The 18,984-nt window shown below is 61.9% G+C and overlaps 1 protein-coding gene across 6 annotated transcripts in view; it reads left to right on the top strand.

The window, feature by feature from the left end:
- The window catches only part of ARVCF (ARVCF delta catenin family member), a 44,660-nt gene that overhangs the window by 24,163 nt on the left and 1,513 nt on the right, over window positions 1-18,984 (top strand). For 2 of the 6 annotated variants that reach the window (XM_053928336.1, XM_053928334.1), the window contains exons 3-18: window positions 18-245; window positions 8,488-8,646; window positions 8,834-9,360; window positions 10,394-10,893; window positions 11,405-11,588; window positions 12,415-12,532; window positions 12,931-13,102; window positions 13,693-13,710; window positions 14,658-14,729; window positions 16,043-16,170; window positions 16,507-16,657; window positions 16,909-17,107; window positions 17,181-17,292; window positions 17,398-17,488; window positions 17,872-17,925; window positions 18,410-18,495. In XM_053928336.1, coding sequence (XP_053784311.1) covers window positions 36-245; window positions 8,488-8,646; window positions 8,834-9,360; window positions 10,394-10,893; window positions 11,405-11,588; window positions 12,415-12,532; window positions 12,931-13,102; window positions 13,693-13,710; window positions 14,658-14,729; window positions 16,043-16,170; window positions 16,507-16,657; window positions 16,909-17,107; window positions 17,181-17,292; window positions 17,398-17,488; window positions 17,872-17,925; window positions 18,410-18,495 — 2,781 coding nt within the window. In that variant the 5' untranslated portion in view covers window positions 18-35. Of the gene's footprint in view, window positions 1-17; window positions 246-3,263; window positions 3,395-8,487; window positions 8,647-8,833; window positions 9,361-10,393; window positions 10,894-11,404; window positions 11,589-12,414; window positions 12,533-12,930; window positions 13,103-13,692; window positions 13,711-14,657; window positions 14,730-16,042; window positions 16,171-16,506; window positions 16,658-16,908; window positions 17,108-17,180; window positions 17,293-17,397; window positions 17,489-17,871; window positions 17,926-18,409; window positions 18,496-18,984 lie in introns of those variants that run through there. The other 4 variants (XM_053928337.1, XM_053928339.1, XM_053928335.1 and 1 more) reach the window with 4 other exon arrangements.

Below are 18,984 nucleotides of genomic sequence, written 5' to 3'. Positions count from 1 at the left end.
TTCTGCTTTGCCTGCAGCCAGCAGGCGTCCCGGTCATGGAGGACTGCAATGTGCACTCGGCTGCCAGCATCCTGGCCTCGGTGAAGGAGCAGGAAGCTCGCTTCGAGCGGCTGACATGGGCGCTAGAGCAGGAGCGGCGCCACGTTGCCCTGCAGCTGGAGCGCGCCCAGCAGCCTGGTGTGGGCAGTGGTGGCGTGGGCAGTGGGCAGCCCCTGCCGATGGCCTGGCAGCAGCTGGTCTTGCAGGTAACAGCCCCGTGATGCAGAAAGGGGAAAATGGCCAAGTGGGAAAACAATCAAGGGGCCCTGGTGGGCCACAAGCCAGCATGCATTGGCTTATTGGAAGACCTCCTGGAACCTCTGAGAAGAGAAAAGTAGGACCCCAAATAGACTAGAAATCCTACTTGGGTGTGCAGGGCACCACGTGATAAATGGGCTGGACACAACCTGACCCTCAGGACAGCACCCTCCACTTGAGTCAGGACCCAGGCAGCCGGACAAGGTCTGTTTTGGGCCACTTGGTGGCCAGCATGGTGACACTGATGGTTTTGCCAGCCCTGGAATCTCCCTGCCATGGTTTTCTTCATAGCGTGCATCAGTGGGTCACCGCCAGGGGGAGGCCCAAGCAAGGCCCTGGGCTCTGCCTGCAGCTCAGAGGGTGACCTGGGAGCTCAGTTTCTCCACTTGCTCAGGCTCCTGATCAGCCCCCAGGAACTGTGGAAACCTGTCTGCCCTGTGGCCAGGCCCTGAGAACTCTAAAGTTGGGGTGCATGCTCAGGAGTTAGTCCACCAGGAAGCACCCCCTCCTCCCCCACTGTGCCCTAGTGTCTACCCTGCAGATGAGTGACGAAAGCACCTTGCTCACAGGATGGTAGGGGCAGGACAGGGAAATGCAGGAGTCCTGGAGTTTGGCGCAGTTATTTTGGTTTCCATTATTAACTGAGGCATGGGGTAGGGGACAGGCCAGGGTGGAGCTGTCCCAGGGATTTGGGGGAAGCTGGGGGTAGGGTCCCTGGGTGGGGGTCCATCCTGCAGGCCTCCCACTGTGGCCCTGCCTCACCATCAGGCTCAGAGGCCTAGGGGGCAGAGGCCTGCTGATTCCCCTGGGTTCCACACAGTGACGCTGGAGAGCCCTCCCAGTGGGCACCTCAGTTCCCTGGGCAGGGCAGCAGGGTTGTTCTCCTAAACTGGGCAGCCAGAGGTCCTCTCAATGTGTCCCCTAGCACATGCACACCCTCCCTTCCCCGGTCCTGCTAAGTCTTCCAAAGATAAGGCCTGTACCTCCAAACTCGAGAGGGAACAGAAGAGCCCAGCTGGGCCACGCGAGGACAGCAACAGCTGATGACCCCAAGGCCACCTCTCAGGCGCCAGGCGCTCTATCCAGCTCTCTCTGGCCGGAAAAAGCTTTGACCCTTCAGCCCAGAAGGCACTGCCAAGGGTTGATGCCCCCAGAGGGAAGACATTCCCATGGCCTGGAGCTGCCCTGGCTTCCTTAAGGCTGTGGAGGAAAGACCTCAGGCCACTGTCCCTCTCTCCCCACCACCCCTCCCAGACTGCCCTTGATTTTCTTTCTCATGGGAGGAGATGATCTTCCCAGTCTGAGATGGGAGAGCGTGTGTTCCCAGGGCGGTGGCTAGACTGGCAGGGCAGGTGGGAGGTGGGGCCACATCTGACCGTCCAGGCCTGGCAGCCTCGATGCCAAACCTGCTTTCCAGACAGACCCATCTCAGCACGAGGTACCTCGTGACCTACCTGCTGAGCCGCAGGGCTACTTGGAGCTGGTCCTCAGGGTCAGAGCCAGGCTCTGCACAGCTTGGGAGCTGGTGGCAAGGCAGGTAGCTGGAGTCAGGGGGTTGAGAGGCCAGAGGCTACTGCTGCTGTGACCCCCCTGCCCCCCCAGGGGGCTCCACAGTCCTGGCTGCCTGCCCTTCATCCTCCAGCAGGAAGGGTTCCCTCCTCCAGATCCCTGGCTCAAGCAGGGCTGGCCCTCACCCAGTGTTGTGTGCCCTAGGGACCTATCCAGCCTTGGGCTGGGGCACTAGCAGCTGGTGGAACTTGGAAGAAGACAGAAATGAATCCTGTGTAAGCATCCAGGCCAAGTTCCCTTAGGGCAGCAGTCTAGTCCCCCAGCTTCTACTCCACCGAGGGCTGCCATGGGTAGATGATACCGGGGGCTGGTGGTCAGGTCAGCTCACCCCTGTGCAGGTGGTAGAACTGAGGCTCAGAGGGACGTACAGTAGACATCCAGGGTGCTTGAGCATGCTGTCTGTGTGGTATATGTACACGGCACGCTGTGCAAGAAAAGAGGCCCCTTGGTGGCTCGGTTTTCTGAGTGGGGTCTGTGGAAAAACAGATCGGAGGCAGGCTGGCCCTAGCTCTGTTCCTAGTTACCTTGATCATAATGCAAGAGCTTGTTTTTGTGGGGTGTGACTCAAGAGGTGGCCCAGGCCAGCCCTTCCCTTGTCTACATTTCTTTCCAGCAGAGCCAGACTCCCCAGGATGTGACTGCACCTTCTCACCAGGCTTCTGGAAGGAGGGGGTACTGCATTCTGATTAACCAGCCAATCTAAACCAACCCTCCCCACTTCCCAATAGGTCAAAGGCATGGAGGAGAGGGTCACTGAACAGTTTCCCCCTCCCTCTGATCTGCTCTGACACTCCTCAGAGGGATCCTGTGAGAGGGAAAGCTTAAGATAAAGTGGGTCAGTGCAGGTCCGTTTCCCATGTGTGGGTTGAGTTCTGTGGGGACACTTCCTTGGGAGGGCCTTCCTGGGAAATGGCAGGGGCCTGGAGTCAGATCTGAGAGAACTTGCAGCGCTGTTATCGTAGTAACTACTGTCTCATCGGCCCCCATTTCACAGCAAGGGGAAACTGAGTCGCAGCTGGGGTGAGCAGCCTGTGCCATTGAGGATGGCCTTGCACTCTGTCCTTGGCCACACTGACCCCTGCACTGCCAGAATTGTTTCCCCAACTCTACAGGGCGAGAGAGCTATGAGCTCTTTTACTGGGGGAAAACCGAAGCTGGGGAAGAAGGACTCGGCCCAAGTCCCTGGGCGCGAAAAATATCACCCCAGCGGGGAAGGAAGGACGAGGAGCCCAGACTTTGTAGGAGAGACCCTGACCCGCCCTGGCTGCAGATCTTGCCTCTCACCCGCCCCGCCCCGCCCCCCCGGGCCCGCCCACCGGTCCCCGCCCCACCCCGCCCTGCCTGGGCGCGGCCCCGCCCGATTGGCTGGTGGCGGTGACCGCTGCCAGATCCGCCCCCGCGGGGAGCGAGTCCGCGGAGCTGGAGCTGGAGCGGTGGAGGCGTCCGAGCCGAACCCGGTCCAGCCGCCGCTGCCCCACCTCCGACTCGCACCTCCTGAGCCGGCCCAATGCCGGCCGAACTCAGACAGGTTGGAGGGAACTTGGTCCCGGGTGATGGGGCCCGATCCCGGGACTAGCGGTGGAGGGCGGGGCGCCGGCCTTCTTCCGAGGACCCGCTTTTGTTCCTGGGAGCCGCCGGCCGGAGGCGGCTATTGTTTGCGCCCCGGACCAGCGCGTCGGGCCTGGGCCGGGCAGGGCGGTGGAGTGAGCGCGCCGCCGGAGGCTGTGCAAGGCGCTGGGCCGCGAAGTCTCGGGGGGCGGGGCGCGGGGGCCCCGGCCGGTGAGACCCTGCGCTGGGAGCGGGGCCGGGACCTGGTGGTCGCACCTCGGACTAGCGCCCAGGACAGGTGCTGGCGACATGGGCGGCGGGGGGGGGGGGGGGGTGGCGAGGGCCTTTCGGAGCACCCCACTCTGCAGGAGAGAGGCGGGGTCTGAAGGGGGAAGCCCAGCTAGGCCTCCTGGTCCCGGGGGCTCGCTGGGCCTCCCATTCTCTCCAAAGACCCAGCGCGGGTTCCGACTCTGGGGACCTGCGAAGGAGGTTCTGGAGGGAGCTTTAAGGGAAGCCCTGTCTGCAGCGGCAGTGCACGTGAGGGGAGGGGTGGAGGACGGCCCTGCCCACGTGCCGAGGCGGGTGGAGTCTCAGAGGAAAACCCCGGCAGTCTGCCTTCCAGTACAGGGGCTGGGGGAAGCATGTGGGCTACCTACACTCTTGCCCAGAGGAGGCGGGGTCCGATAAACGGGCTGAGTTGAGGAACAACCTCACCGCGCCCCTTGTGCTGGGAGGTAGGTCTCCCAGGCACTTGCCTGCTTGGGACAGCCAGTCTCTGCCTGCTCTGTATCCCTGCTGTGGCCCCCAGGGTCTGGCCACTGGCAGTTGACTACCCCAGGGATGGAAGGGCCATTGGAGGTGTTGGGGAACGTGATCCACAGTGTGACCAATGGATATGGGCTGGGCTTGGGGAAGTTGGGATGGATGACAGCCAGCTCGACTCGCTGTCCCCTACAAGGCATCCACTACCCCTTGGCCTGTCTGCCATTCAACGTGAGGCTGTGCCCCAGCAGGAGGACTGCTGCCATAGAGAAGTGAGCTCCAGTCTGCCAGGGCTGGGCAGAGGCCATGGCACGAAGGGAGAGGGCATCTGGTCAAGGGCTTGCTCCCTGGTAGGAGATGCCAGCCTGGCTTGTCCTTGCATCCAACTGGGATGGCCATGCTGGTGGGAGAGGGCTGTCGCTCCTCCACCCCTCCATTCATTCAGCAGCACCCATCTTATGCTCTCTGGGGTCCTGGCCCAGAGGTTATGGGTGCCAGGTGTGGGGCCCCACCTCAACCCATTCCCTGTGTTTGCCTTGGGCTCAAGGACAAGGTGGGATGCCTGCCCTGTGGTTTGTTCTTTGTGACACACACCATGGGCACTCACTGGACAAGTGTAGGCAGCACAGGTAGAGCCACATCCAGCCTGTCCCCCTGTTACAGCTTGGCTTGTTTCCTCAGCCCCACCCCCTTGATGATTCCCACATGCACCCCAGAGACTTTTGTGGACTTTGGCCCTGGTGGTGGCCCCTCTATGTGCTGACCCACATCCGGTCACAAAGGTGGACTGGCACTATCCCCTGGCCGTCCCACAGCCTTGACAACCCAGGCCCTTCCTGTTTCTGTGTAAGGAAGCCGAGCCCTGGTGTGTGGAGGGGCCCAGGGCCCTCTTGCTGTGCTCAGCTCCATGCCTCCAGGCACCCTCTTGAGAGCATCACCTTTTTGGGGTACTCCAACCCCAACTGGGAGGCCTGGGCCAGGCCCCTCCCATAAGCTCAAGGGAGCTCATGGGAAACCCTGGCTTGGGCAGTAGCCCCTGTCCAGGCCAGAGCCCATGGGCCATGGACCAGGTGGACCATGGGTCAGGGTATCATGGGATGGATTAGGGCCCTGGAGGTGGGTGATGGGAGGCTGAACACTGCTCCCAGTGAGAGCTGCAAGGATGAGGCCAGGGCTCGAGAAGGGGTACCAAGACACAGTTGATAGGACTTGGCAGGATTTGGTACATGGGGGAGGGCTGGAGGTGGGTGCCCATGTCTGGGGGATGGGGAGAACCGGAGCTGCAGGTCCATGGGTCCCTGAGGGTGGGCTGGCCCGGGTAGGTGGACATGGGTGAGACATGGGGCCCTCGAGCAGGGCCAGACAAGGATCCAGGCACACTGGGCAGCTTCCTCTGTTGAGCACCAACTGTGTGCTGGTAGCCAGCCCACGATCCCATGTCTCCACCCCCAAGGTGTTGCGGAGTTCTGTGGTGTGGGTCGACCTTGGGCCTCTCCCTACCCTAGGCGTCAGTTCTCCCATCTGCTGCCAGCTCTCGACTCCTGTAGTGGATGCCTGGGCGGTGGCTGGAGTCTGGACACAACGGTGGAGGACGGGAGGGGTGGTGAGGGTGCGTGTGCACAGACAAGTGCCTCTGGGGATGGTGGGCTCTGTGCGCTGAGTGCTGTGAGGAGAGCACACAGACTGGTTTCCTCAGGCCTGTGGGCCAGGCTGGGGTCTCGTGCACACGTGTGTCCAGGTCCCTGTCAGCATGTGTGTGCCCAGGCGTATGTAATGGGGGCCAGGCCCTCCCGTGGTCTCCAGCTGACTCAGGCTCCTGCCTGCCTGCCCGCCTGGGTGAAGTCATCGCCTGTTTTTAGCTCCCTGAGGTCATTTGCCAGCAGGGGCTCTTGGTGCCTCCAGATCGCACTGCAGGGCTGCCTGGACTGGGTGTTGGTGGGTGATGCTGCAGGGTCGTCAGGCCTTGTCGGAGGACCCCAGCTCTCCTTGACACCCCATCCCCTTGTGCTCCTGACTGCACCGTGTCAGAACCTCACCACAGGCAGGAGTGAGAAGATGAAGCTGGACTGCAGAGTAGCCTTGGGTCTGAGATGTGCTCCCCCTCCCACCATCCCAGCCAGGGAGTAGGGGCTCTTGTCTGAGAGTGTTGATATATGCAAATGTATGCAAACCTACTGAGGGGCCATATCTCACTGGCGGTGCAGTGTCCTGGGCAACAGTCCTGGTCCCCTCATGTGTCTTGCTTCCTTACCCTCCCCCACACTTGCAGCCAGCAGGGCAAGGTCTGAGGCCCCTCCAAGCCTGGGCCCCCAGGGTCCAGCAGAGAGAATTCGGTCCCTGCCACACATTTTCTCCCGCACTTGCTAAATACAGGGGCAGCTGAGGCCCCAGCAGTGATGAGCTTTTCCTGAGCCTTCTGTTCCAGAACTGTCTTGGCTCTCCAGTGCCCTCGGAGAAGCGCTTAGGCCACCCCGCCCAGCAGCCCACCAGCATGTCCCCACGCTGGGCCTCAGTTTACTTCTCTTCTCCAGGGAACACTGCTCCTCCCTCATGGCCAGGTCTCCAACAGGCACTCCACCTGTGTCCCAAGATTGAGAAGGTGACAGCCAAGGCTGTGGCCCACAGTGGGTGCGGTGTGGCTAAAAGGCTTTGTAAAATTGCCTTTACGGATGCCTGAAATTCCCCCATTAGCACTCTGTGAGGTCTGGGTAGATCTTCTCACCTCTGTCAGACCTCATTTTCCCTTTTATGAAATCATGTGTTTTTTTCCTGCCTGGGGCGGGGCGGGGGTGTGCATTCTGTAGCCTCTTGCTGTGTTGACAGAGCCCAGGGCATGCACCTGTCCTATCATGTTGGCCAGGCTCCTCCTTGGACCCCTGAAGAGGTTGCAGGGGCTCAGAATCTCAACACTGTAAGGAGCTGCGGGGCTCAAGTATTCCTTCAGAACCAGACCCCAACCTAGGAAAACGTTACACCCTGAGGACCTTGGGAGGTGGGCCCTGAAGGCAGCTCTGGCCACTTTCTCTGCGTAACTCGGGAGGTCCTGGGACAGGAGCCAGAGTAGGGCTCTGATGCCAGGCAGAAGCAGGTGGGAGCTGCTGGCCTTCCCTGGGCCTCAGCTTCATGTCTGCACAGGACGTAGGTGCCTGGGGCCCAGCCAAGGGACCCATCCTGCAAGACGTGGGGCCTGGGCCACAGAGCAGAGCCTGCCCTTCTGCTGACCCAGCCCTGGCTGTCCAGGAATGTGCTCCCCATTGCCTGCCTCCTGGGGCTTGGGTTTCACACCCTACCCACCCTGGCCAGATGCTGACCCTGAGACATCGGTGCTATGTGGGGGACCCATACGGTCAGAGATCTAGGGGTAGCCTCTTGATCTCCTTGCCACTGAGCTGTGGGCTGGCCTGTCCTCTGAGCCTCAGTTTCCCCACTTGCTGGTAAACCTGTCCAGAGCCATTTTGCCTAGAATTCCATCATGGTCATCCCCGGCAGGGATGATGGCAAGGAGGAAGCACAGGTTGAGAACGAGACAGGTGTTCATGAGCTGAGGGCCATGGTTGGGGAAGACTTGGGGTGGTGAACAGGGAGGAGTCACTGGTGTTCTTGTCAAAGACAAGCAGGACCCCTTGGCCTGAACCACTCTCTGGGCTCTGATATGACACCCAGGGTCTCAGTGAGGGTAGGGCCAGGCCTTGCCCACTCAACACCCCAAGAGTGTCTGGGCCGGAAGGAGCGAGGATATTTTGGTGCTCTGAGTACGCAGGGCATTCTGGGAACTGGGTATTTCTGGCCTGCGAGGGTGTCTGGCTGGCCTTAGGGACGGGGGAGCGTGGGCCACAGGGAATCAGTGAACAGTACTGAAACTGCCAACCCAAGGCCTCTGTACTCAACATTTCTGAGGTAGGGCAGAGAGGAGGCCCGGGACACCTGGAGAGCATCCGACAGGTCCCACCTGGCCTCCTTGCACCTCCGGGAGCCTGCTGCAGTCAGGTCTCATGGCTAAGACATGGCTGCCCATGCCTACGCCACTGGAGGCCTGGGCCTTACCTTCCAGCTCAGCCCCAGGAAGCCCCGGAATGGAGGCCGGCCCCTGCGGCCCCCCTTGGGATGGGGAATCGGCAGGGTCAGCCTGTCAGTGTTCAGAGGCAGGGATATGCTGTTGTCCTCACCAGCTGGGGCTGAGACAGGCCCTAGGGTCAGTGGGTTCCGGGGGTGGGGATGAAGTCACTCCTGGCATCCAGGCCAGCACCTACCTGCACTCTAGGGTGGGGTGAGCTCTGAGTCCTCCCACCAACACCCACACCCCTCACCCAGGAGCAGAGCCCAGGCAGCCAGGTCTCACTGGCCACGATGCCGGAGGCACCTGAGGTGCTGGAGGAGACAGTGACAGTGGAGGAGGACCCTGGCACACCCACCTCCCATGTGTCCATTGTCATGTCGGAAGATGGCACTACGAGGCGCACGGAGACCAAGGTATGGCCGGGCCCCAGTGGTTGGCAAGTGGGCTGTGTAGCCGCCGTTGTCCCATCTATAGAGTGGGAGCATGTCCCAACCTCCTGCGGGCCCCTTGTTCGGGTGGAAGACAGGCCACTCAACCCTGTGGGGCAGTGACCGGGTCCCTCAGGCTGCCCAGCCCAGTGGCTATCTCCTTTCTCACCAGGTCACCAAGACGGTCAAGACAGTGACCACACGAACAGTGCGCCAGGTGCCTATGGGCCCAGATGGCCTCCCCCTCCTGGACGGTGGCCCCACTCTGGGGCACTTTGCCGATGGCCCCCTGGACCGTCACTTCCTGCTGCGTGGGGGTGGCCCGGCTGCCACGCTCTCTCGAACCTACCTCAGCAGTGGGGTTGGCTTTCCTGACAGCCCTGAGCCCCGTGACGTCCCCAGCTATGGCAGCCTGTCCCGTGGGCTGGGGGTGCGGCCCTCTCGTGGTGGCCCCCTTGGCCCAGGCCCTGGTGACGGCTGCTTCACACTGCCTGGCCGCCGTGAAGCCTTCACCGAGGGCCCTGAGCCTGTGCCGCCAGCCGGCCGCTCCCAGCCTGAGCGCTTCCAGGCAGAGCCGTATGGCTTGGAGGACGACACACGCAGCCTGGCTGCTGATGACGGGGGTGGCCAGGAGCTGGAGCCTGACTATGGCACGGTCACAAGGAGGAGGCCTGACTGTGGGCGGGGCCTTCGCACTAGGTGAGCACCCTGCGCCCTGCCACTGCTTCTAGGGAGTCTGCCTTCCGTTCGCCCACCAGAGAGTACACCACAGGTCGTCTGGTTGCTGGGGCTAAATTAGTCACACACACACATCAGCTTGAACTCCGTTCTCCAGGACAGCAGCAAGGATAGGTTCTGGGATGGTGGAAGTTGCGCTGGGCGCCCTCCCTGCAGGCCTGGGTCATGAAACAAGCCGGTGACAGTACCCCACACCTGTTGCCCTGCTCTAGGCAGGTAGCCCTGAAGACAGGAGTCCAAGAGGCTCAGGGTGTTTCCCGGAGCTTCAGGCTCCAGCCTCACCCCAGGCCTCAGTTTCCCCCATGCGCAGTTGCAGCCAGAACCCAGACGCCCACCCCTGGCCCTTCTCAGAGAAACTTCCGGTTCTGTCCTCTCTGCCCTTAGTTTCTCTATCTGTAGAGAGAGAACATGACCACAGCCTGGGCCCGCAGTGTGCTGCATGGCCATGGGCAAGACATCTGGCCCCTCCCGGCCTCGATCCCCTCCCCCCGGGAAGTGGGTTTGATGGTGACAACCCGCAGAGACATTTGTGTCCTGGGGGACTGGTGGTCTGAATGCCCCTCAGACGGGCCCACCAGGATGGCCATGTACAGAGAGGATCAGCTCCTCCCCTGACATCCTGGCAGCAGCCAGAGATGGACCACATGGGAAGGTGGGACTTCCAGTTGTGGACAGATGTTTCATAGAAACACATTTAGCTCAGAATTGGGGGACACTGCCCTGTGACGGAGAGAGCGAGCCATGTCTGGGAGGATGCAAGCCCCGATGGCCATTGCCTGGGGTTTGGTTCTTTCACCGGTTCTGAGTCAGTTCTTACTGGGCTGAGGTATGACTCTCAGCACCCGCGTGGTGCTTGGGGTCAAGTGGAACCCAACACTCTAGGCCCAGCTCCACCCTCTGTGGGCTCATATTTTCCTGGAAGTCTGTTGGGGGAGCTCGGGGGCAAGGCCAGCAGCCGACAAGACACATTCATGTGCCCTGCTCACTTGCACAGGGCCTATGAGGACGTGACGGATGATAGCGGTGAGATGATGGAAGAAAGGCCCCCATTCCCAGCCACGACAGCACCCCTGGCCCAGCCAGAACGGGGCAGCCTGGGCAGCCTGGACCGGATGGTGCGGCACTCGCCCTCTGTGGACAGTGCCCGCAAGGAGCCACGTTGGCGGGACCCTGAGCTGCCCGAGGTACTGGCCATGCTGCGGCATCCCGTGGACCCCGTGAAGGCCAATGCAGCTGCCTACCTGCAGCACCTGTGCTTTGAGAATGAGGGTGTCAAGCGGCGAGTGAGGCAGCTGCGGGGACTGCCGCTGCTCGTGGCTCTGCTGGATCACCCAAGGGCAGAGGTGCGGCGCCGGGCCTGCGGGGCACTGCGAAACCTTTCCTATGGCCGAGACACCGACAACAAGGCTGCCATCCGGGACTGTGGCGGCGTGCCCGCCCTGGTGCGCCTGCTGCGGGCTGCCCGGGACAACGAGGTCCGAGAGCTTGTCACAGGTGAGTGGTGCCTGGCCGTGAAAGGACCTCTGACTTGGCTGCCACTGGTGGGGCTGGCATGGGGCCCTTCAGGCAGGCCCCCTCCCCACTGGTCCCACTCCCCACAGGGCAGTGGTGGGGATTTTGTCTTGTGGGACCAGAGTTGCCAGGCAGGATCACATGAGCACTTCTCAGTGTGACCCTAGAAATGGCAGACCTACCCACCCATGTGGCTGGGAGGGGTGGGGAAGAGAAGGCACCTGCTGTATCTGGCCCCAGGCTCCCTGCCAACCCCTCCTCTTGCCCCAGCTCCTCAGGGCCCCACCCTCCCCACCCCTGTGGGAGCCAGTGGTGAGTGCCATATGCCTGGGCCAGGAGAGGCACTCAGGACCGCTAACGGTTTTTGTCACTTGCTACCATCTGGTCCAAGCTGGGGCATGGTGGAGGGTGCAGCAGGTCCTGGGTGGGGTCACGTGGGAGATAGGGAGGCTCTGCCCATGGTCAGCACTGGCTGGTCAACGGTGCCCCACAGGCACGCTCTGGAACCTGTCATCCTACGAGCCCCTGAAGATGGTCATCATTGACCATGGCCTACAGACTCTGACTCACGAGGTCATTGTGCCCCACTCGGGCTGGGAGCGAGAGCCCAATGAGGACTCCAAGCCACGGGATGCCGAGTGGACAACTGTCTTCAAGAACACATCAGGCTGTTTGAGGTGGGGGTGGGGCTTGGCTCAGGCACCCTCTGAGCAGCTGCCCTGGGCTGTTCCTGGTCAAGGAGGCAGGAGCCAGGCACCAGAACCCCCATGCACACAGCTGTCCTGGAATATCCATGTCCCCATGTCCCAGATAACCTGGAAGGCAACTAGCTGCCCAAGTCTCAGGGCTCAGGGCCTTGTCACAATTCCTGTGTGAGTCCTGAGGATGGTTCCTGATGGGGCTTTACTTACCCCCAAGGGCCGCCTCTGGACAAGCTATGCCACCCTGTTAGGCCCTATCCCTGCCCAGCTTCAACCTACTCTTCCATCATTGTGACATCCAGGGAGTGGGGAGCCAGGGCCCTCATCTTCAGTCTGGCTCAGAGGACTCACCCACCCCTGCAACCTCTCCTCCGACACCCTGGGAGGCCCTGCAGACCCCGAAGGCAGTCCTGGGTCTCCACAGTCCTGGCTGCCCAGCAAGCTATGCCGTCATGGCTCAATAGGGTCCTGGCCTCAGGAAAAGTGGAGCCCAGAGATGCTTGTGCACAGATTCAGGCCTCTGGACCCACCTCTGTCCCTTTCTAATTTGGGGGGAAATCAGAAAGGCCCCCACCCCCAAGCCAGCCACGGAGATGCCAGGCTGGGGCCCCCTCCCAGGTCTCAGTGGTTAGTCCAGCCCCAACTTCCTTCCCTGCTGCAAGCTGGTGCCATCTGCCAAAAATCCCTGCAGGGCAGAGTTAGTGCCCATTTCGCAGAGGAAAACTAACCCCCAAGGCCAGGTGGGGACTGGGGGAGTTCCCATGGGAGCCAGGGGTCACGGAGCTTGCTCTTGGCTACCCAGGAACGTGAGCTCAGATGGCGCAGAGGCTCGGCGGAGACTTCGGGAGTGTGAAGGGCTGGTGGACGCACTCCTGCATGCCCTTCAGTCAGCTGTGGGCAGGAAGGACACGGACAATAAGGTGGGCTGAGAGGGATAGGATGGTCCCAGCAGGTGCCAGGCAGTGTCAGTCTCACAACCTCCCTCAAAAGGTCAGGGAGATGGAGCAGAAACAGGGCCTGGGGGGGCTGGAACTATGTGGGTGCACAGAGTGGAACTGGCCCGCACATCTCAGGCAGTGTGGGCCAGCTTGTATTGACCATACTGTGGAGTGGGCCTACCACAAAGCCCAGCCAGGAGCCTACCTGTAGTAGGTGTTCCACCTTGTTCCTCTTGGCCCCTCCCTGAGGGTTCTCACCCATGTGGGGCCTCCATTTCTCTGCATTCCCAGGCTGCTCCGTGCACCCTGGCTGCGGCCACTCTTCTCTTTGAGGTTGAGCGTTCCCAGTGCCGTTCCCACCAGTTCTCTTCTCCCCACAGTCGGTGGAGAACTGCGTCTGCATCATGCGGAACCTGTCCTACCACGTGCACAAGGAGGTGCCCGGGGCCGACAGGTACCAGGAGGCCGAGCCTGGGCCCCTGGGCAGTACTGCAGGCTCCCAGCACCGGAGGCGGGATGACGCTGGCTGCTTCGGTGGCAAGAAGGCCAAAGGTGTGTGGGTGGGACTGGGGTACCACTTTCAAACCAGTCCTCCCTGCCCCACAGTGGGCAAGTGGGGAAGCAGGGAGCCAAGGAGGGTGCACCACCCCAGGGTACCCATCCGACAGGCCCAACCCGGGGAGGGCAGGAGAGAACCCGTGTGGTGGTTCCAACCGGTGCCTGGACCTAGTCCCTTAGCTCCAGGGAGTGTTCTGTGGGCCCGAGATTGGAACGTGCCTAAGTTGATGCCCACTCCTGGCGTTGGTAGAGTACACGAGACCCTCTGGAGCTCTGGAGAAGATCTGAGACTGCATCCTACCCCACCTGAATACCACTCCCCACCTCCGGGGCAGGTTCCAACATTAGCCTGCAGCCACCAGGTGGATTCTACCACCTTCACCTGTCCCACCTATGTGGGCCTTTTCTGATCCCTGTACTACTTGTGGGCACTCAGCCCCCAAAAATAACTGGGGTGAGATTCTACATGCCAGCCACTCAAAGCCGGGTGTGCAGTAGGAAGCTGAGACTTCCTGGGCAGGTGCGGGGGGGTGCTGCCCGCTCAGGCTCATCTCCTTTCTCCTGTGCTTCCTCCGGCCGCCCAGAGGACTGGTTCCATCAAGGTGAGTCCCTGTTTATCCTGCCGTCCAGGCCTGGCGGGTGCAGTGGGCACCAGGGAGGCACCCCCGACCCCTTATTGCTCAGGCAGGGCCTTCCAGCTTCAAGGCCTTGCCCCATCCCCAGGGCCTCCTCTGGGCAACCATCTCCATGACAATGGCAGGAATATCAGCCCTGGATTGGTTTGGTGGCCAGAAGGCTTTTCCTCCTTAGCCTCAGCCTTTGCTCCCCAGGAAGGGCTGGGCCTGGAGCTGGAACTGGAGCAGAGCCAATGTGGGCAGGGCCTGGGGATGTCCCTCCAGTGGGATGGGACATGTGTGGCTCAGGACGGGACTGCATAAAGGCCCCCGGAGGCCAGGCAGGGTAGGGTCCCAGATCACCTAAACTCTGCTCTGCTGTCTTCCAGAGGAGGAGACACTCCTTCCTCTGAGGTGGGAAAGGTGGCTGGGAGGAGGCGGCGCACTCACAGAGGGGTACGGGTCGAGGCTGACAGGCGTTAGGTGGCGCTGCTGTAGGGGCTTGGCCTGTGCGCAGGGTCTCTCCTGGTCTAGGCCCCAGATGGGCAAGGTTCCCACAGCCCTGCCTCGTGTAGCCAGGCATGTCCTGTCTCTGTCAGCCCTTGGCTCCCGTGTCTGTACCTACTCGCCTGGCAGCCACAAGGAGGCCACTGGGCACATCTGCAGTGCAGTTCCCAGCACCTGATGGGAGATGAGACCCGGCTGCTCAGGGCAAGGCTGGGACGGCCCCAGGCCCACTGCCACCACTGCCCTCCCCAGGGCCGATCTGCCTACCTGCGCTAAGAACGCCTCTGCTCCTTTGGCCCCTTGGTGCCTCCTTCTAGACATGGGTGTGCTGTCTAGGCTCTGGGCAGGAAAGTGCTATGCCCAGCCCTCCTGTTACACACCTGCCCCCGCCAGGGTCTGCCTCACCTCCCTCTGTTCTTCTGTTCCAGGGAAGAAGGATGGTGAGACGGACCGAAACTTCGACACGCTGGACCTGCCCAAGAGAACTGAGGCTGCCAAAGGTGAGTGGGTGGAGGTGGAGTCCAGGGACAGGACGGTCCAACCAGCAAAGCTCTGTGCCAGTAAGCAGGCCTAAAGGGCCTTGGGGATCCAATGGGGAAACAGGCCTAGAACACCATCTAGGCCCTAGGCCCCTGCAGAGGGTTTAAAATCAGGGTCAGTGCCACAGGTCACTTCAGGCCAGGTTGGGGGATAGAGAGGCCAGGCACTTGCTGGGTCACACAGCTTTGGAGCGAGGCCCTCAGAGAAGGGCAGGGCTGGCCGGCAGGGCCTCTAGTGCCAGCCGGGGGGCTCAGGTGCGCTCCAAGGGGGTTGGGTGTGGGAGGGTGCAGTCAGGTCCAGTTTGGAGGCTCGGCCAAGTCACCCTAATTCATTCAGGGGCAGAGCAGTTCATGCTGCTAGTCCCATGTCTGTTGGAACCCTCCTGTGTGCTGGCATCGATCTGTGAGAAGGGAACCCAGCCTGAGTCAGAGAGAGAGAGACCCCGGGCCGGTGAGCCCACCCTGTGAGCCCAGACACTCCTGAGCAGAGTGGAGGGGACCAGCCACAGGAGGGAGCATCACAGGCTGAGGAATCAGCCTGGGCCAACATCTGACGGGCAACGTGTTTGGGGAATTGGAAGCCTAGCCAGGCTGGAGTGGAGGGAGCATGGGGCATGAGGACTAGAGAGCGGGTGACAGCATGTGGATGGAGGGGACAGGGAGGTAGTGTCCAGGAACAGGCTGAAAAGCTGCCTCCAAAAGCTGCTCAGCCCCTCATCTCTGGAACACCTTAGGGAAGCGCTGCTGCCAGGCCTGGACCTCTTGGGGGATGGGCCCTGTTGCTAAGGGCACGGCCCTGGTAACACCACCTCAGTTATATACGGAGCTAGGCCCTGTTGCTAGGGAAGGCAGGTTTTTTTGCTAGGCCCCACCCTCCAGTTGCAGAGCCTCTGTTAGCTACCAGGAGGGTGGGCCTTGTTGCTAGGAAGTTTGAGTCCTGTTGCTAGGGGAGAGGCCCTGGTTGCCACCTTCTCCCCACTAGTAGGCCTCCTGGATGCCCTGGTTGCCAGACAGGTCTAATCCCATTTCTTCTGCAGCAGGGTCAGGGGAAGAACAGCATCTCCCAAACGCTCTGCGTCTTCACTGAGCCTCTGTTTGTTCCTCTGTGAAGTGGGACTGCTCTTTCTTTTGGGCGGCCATGCCATCATTAAACATTCCCTGACTCCACACACCCATCCATGGGTTCCAAGTGACTCTTGCCCTGGGAGGAGGAGGGAGGGGTGGTGATGTGGGGAAGCCTGGGTGACTGCAGGCAGCTGGTGCTCTGTCCCCAGGCTTTGAGCTGCTGTACCAGCCCGAGGTGGTACGTCTCTACCTCTCCCTCCTCACGGAGAGCCGGAACTTCAACACCCTGGAGGCTGCGGCTGGTGCCCTACAGAACCTCAGTGCTGGCAACTGGATGGTGAGGGGCCAAGTCTGGCAGGGAGGGGACAGAAAGGGAATCCCAAGCATCCCTGTCGCTGCCTGCCCCTGCCTTTGCCCAGTCTGGGGAGAAGAGGAGACACTGAACTTCCCCAAGGTCAGGGAGGCTCAGGGTGCTAGGGCTGCAAGCACTGTGCCCGGGGTGACGCGTGTGCAGGTGTCTACTGGAGGTGGGGTTGCGTGGCTAAAGTGGGGCTTCGTCGGGAGGACAGTCCAGCTGAAGGGAGGGGTCAGGGCTCAGGTGGGAGAGTGGCCCTCGTGTGCGGTGGTGCGACTCTGCCTGCTGAGCGCGCTGCCCCCCCCTCTGCTGCCACAGTGGGCCACGTACATTCGCGCCACAGTGCGCAAGGAACGTGGGCTCCCGGTGCTGGTGGAGCTGCTGCAGTCCGAGACCGACAAGGTGGTGCGCGCCGTCGCCATCGCCTTGCGCAACCTTTCGCTGGACCGCCGCAACAAGGACCTCATTGGTGAGGATGCGGGCAGGGCTGAGCCTGGATGCGAACCTGGTGGGTGGCTCTGGGGGTCCTGCCATAGGGGCTGAGGGACTGGTGGTCAGGGGCCTGGCCTCACCCCCATCGCTGCGCCCCGGCTTCTGGAGCTCCAGCCTTCCTCACCCTGTCAGAGCCTAGCCCCCTGTGTGGGCTCCCCTCTCCTGAATCCCCCTTCTCCCCACAGGGGTGGGCAGAGGCGTGTCCTAACACCCGACCCTGCCCCTCAGGGAGCTACGCCATGGCCGAGCTGGTGCGGAATGTGCGCAGTGCGCAGGCTCCAGCACGACCCGGGGCCCACTTGGAGGAGGACACGGTGGTGGCTGTGCTCAACACCATCCACGAGATCGTGTCGGACAGCCTGGACAATGCGCGCTCGCTGCTGCAGGCCCGTGGCGTGCCAGCGCTGGTGGCCCTTGGTGCCTCCAGGTGGGTAGGGGCGTGGGGGAGGGGAGTCCGTGGGTGGGAGTGGACACTGACCCCATCCTGGGCCTGGCCACAGCCAATCAGTGCGAGAGGCGAAGGCTGCATCGCACGTGCTGCAGACGGTGTGGAGCTACAAGGAGCTGCGTGGTGCCCTGCAGAAGGATGGCTGGACCAAGGCGCGCTTCCAGGTGTGGCCTGCGCAGCCTTTCCTTTCTCACTTTGCCGGGCTGGCCCCCCCTGCCGCAGTGCCCCTGACCCCCACCCCTGCCTGTTTTCTGCCTTCTCTCCTCCAGTCGGCTGCTGCTAATGCCAAGGGGCCCAAAGCAGCGCTGAGTTCTGGAGGCTTTGATGACAGCACGCTGCCACTGGTGGACAAGAGCCTCGGTGAGTACCGGGTGGGGTTGGGGGGTGTCAGAACCCATCCCTGAGGTTCAGGGTAGGCCCTCCACCCAGCACATTGATGGCAACAGGCCGGTGAGGAGCAGAGGAGGGGGGCCGGCCTCCTTACAGAAAAGTGGCCCCGGGCAGCCCCTTTCTGTTCACAGCCTTCTACATCCTCTCCACCCATGGTGTCCACAGTGGCATCGAGTTGTGTGCGAGGGCAGGGGTGGTGGTGCCAGTGGTCAGTGGCTCAGGAGAAAGGTGCAAAGATGTTAGTGACGAAGGGTATCCAGGGTCTCTGAGGCCAGCCCTGCCATGGGGGTGTATCTGCCCTGGTCCTCCCGCGGCTGCTTGCAGCCAGCCAGTAGCTTGCTCGTGCCTTGCAGATGGTGAGAAGCCAGACAGCCGGGATGTGATCCCCATGGAGGCCCTTGGCCCGGGTGAGTACAGGTGCCTGTTTCCTGGTGAGGAGCAGGGGTGCCTGAGATGGGCCAGGAGGTTTTGCCATGTACATGCGTGTGTGTATGTGTGGTGTTGGGAAGACCTTTTTCCCACGAGGCGCTGGTTGGAAAAGAGATTTGGTTTAGGGGTACTCAGGGAGTGAGGGGATGGGGCAGCCAGGGAGAGGTCAGTGCCCAGCTAGGGTCTCTAGTCTGTCAGCTGAGGGGAGACTGGAGGGGCCTGAGCTGCCAGTGGGGAGCAGGTGAGCTTCCACAAGGCCTGAGCCGCTCGAGGCAGGGGATGGTGAGAGCTGGGGGGAGGGGCTATGAGAAGACCTGTCCTAGGCATCCAGGATGGTGCTGGGGGAGGACAGGTAAGTGCTCTCTCCAGATGCACCCTGCCCTGGGGGCCCCCGGTCTGAGCCGAGAGGGAGCTCTGCTCCTGTGGGGCCTGCCCCTCAGTATTCCTCTTGTGCCCCCACAGATGGATACACCACAGTGGACCAGAGGGAGTGGAGGGCTCGAGGCAGTGCCCCTGCAGGGGACATCTCTGAGAAGGAGCCTTTAAAAGTGAGTGGCTGTGGGCAGGTGCCCAGAGAGGCAGCATGTATAGTGGTTGCCTGGAGAGGGGCTCAGGCAGGTGATTGGGGCCCTGGGGTCTGCCTGGAGTGGGGCTCACCTGTGGGGCTCACCTGTAGGGCTGCTGGGCTGGGAGACGGAGCCCAGGGAGTGGCCCCTCTGTCTTGGGAACCTCACATCAGAGTCTGTGGGTGCAGATGGTGTGAAGCTCACACTCATTGGGAGGGAGGGGGCACGTGACTGAGGGCCCTGCCCAGCACAGGGCGCAGGGTCCCCGGAGTTTGAGCAAGTGTGTCTGCACCCTACCCTGCCTGTGTGCGTGGGCAAGGACCACCCTTCATGGTCCCACCTCCAGGGCCGCACCTGCCATCTGCTCTGTGCCAATGCCCTGGCTTTGGGCACAGGCCTCGGTGCATCCTCTCCTCCCTCTGCATCTGTGTGAGCCACATTAACTCGGCTCCCCTCTGCCCCAGCCCTCCC

The sequence above is a fragment of the Desmodus rotundus genome, chromosome 7, assembly GCF_022682495.2.
Source record: "Desmodus rotundus isolate HL8 chromosome 7, HLdesRot8A.1, whole genome shotgun sequence".
Classification (NCBI taxonomy): domain Eukaryota; kingdom Metazoa; phylum Chordata; class Mammalia; order Chiroptera; family Phyllostomidae; genus Desmodus; species Desmodus rotundus.
The sequence above is the reverse complement of the archived record's forward strand: the minus strand, read 5'-3'. Positions and strand labels throughout refer to the sequence as shown.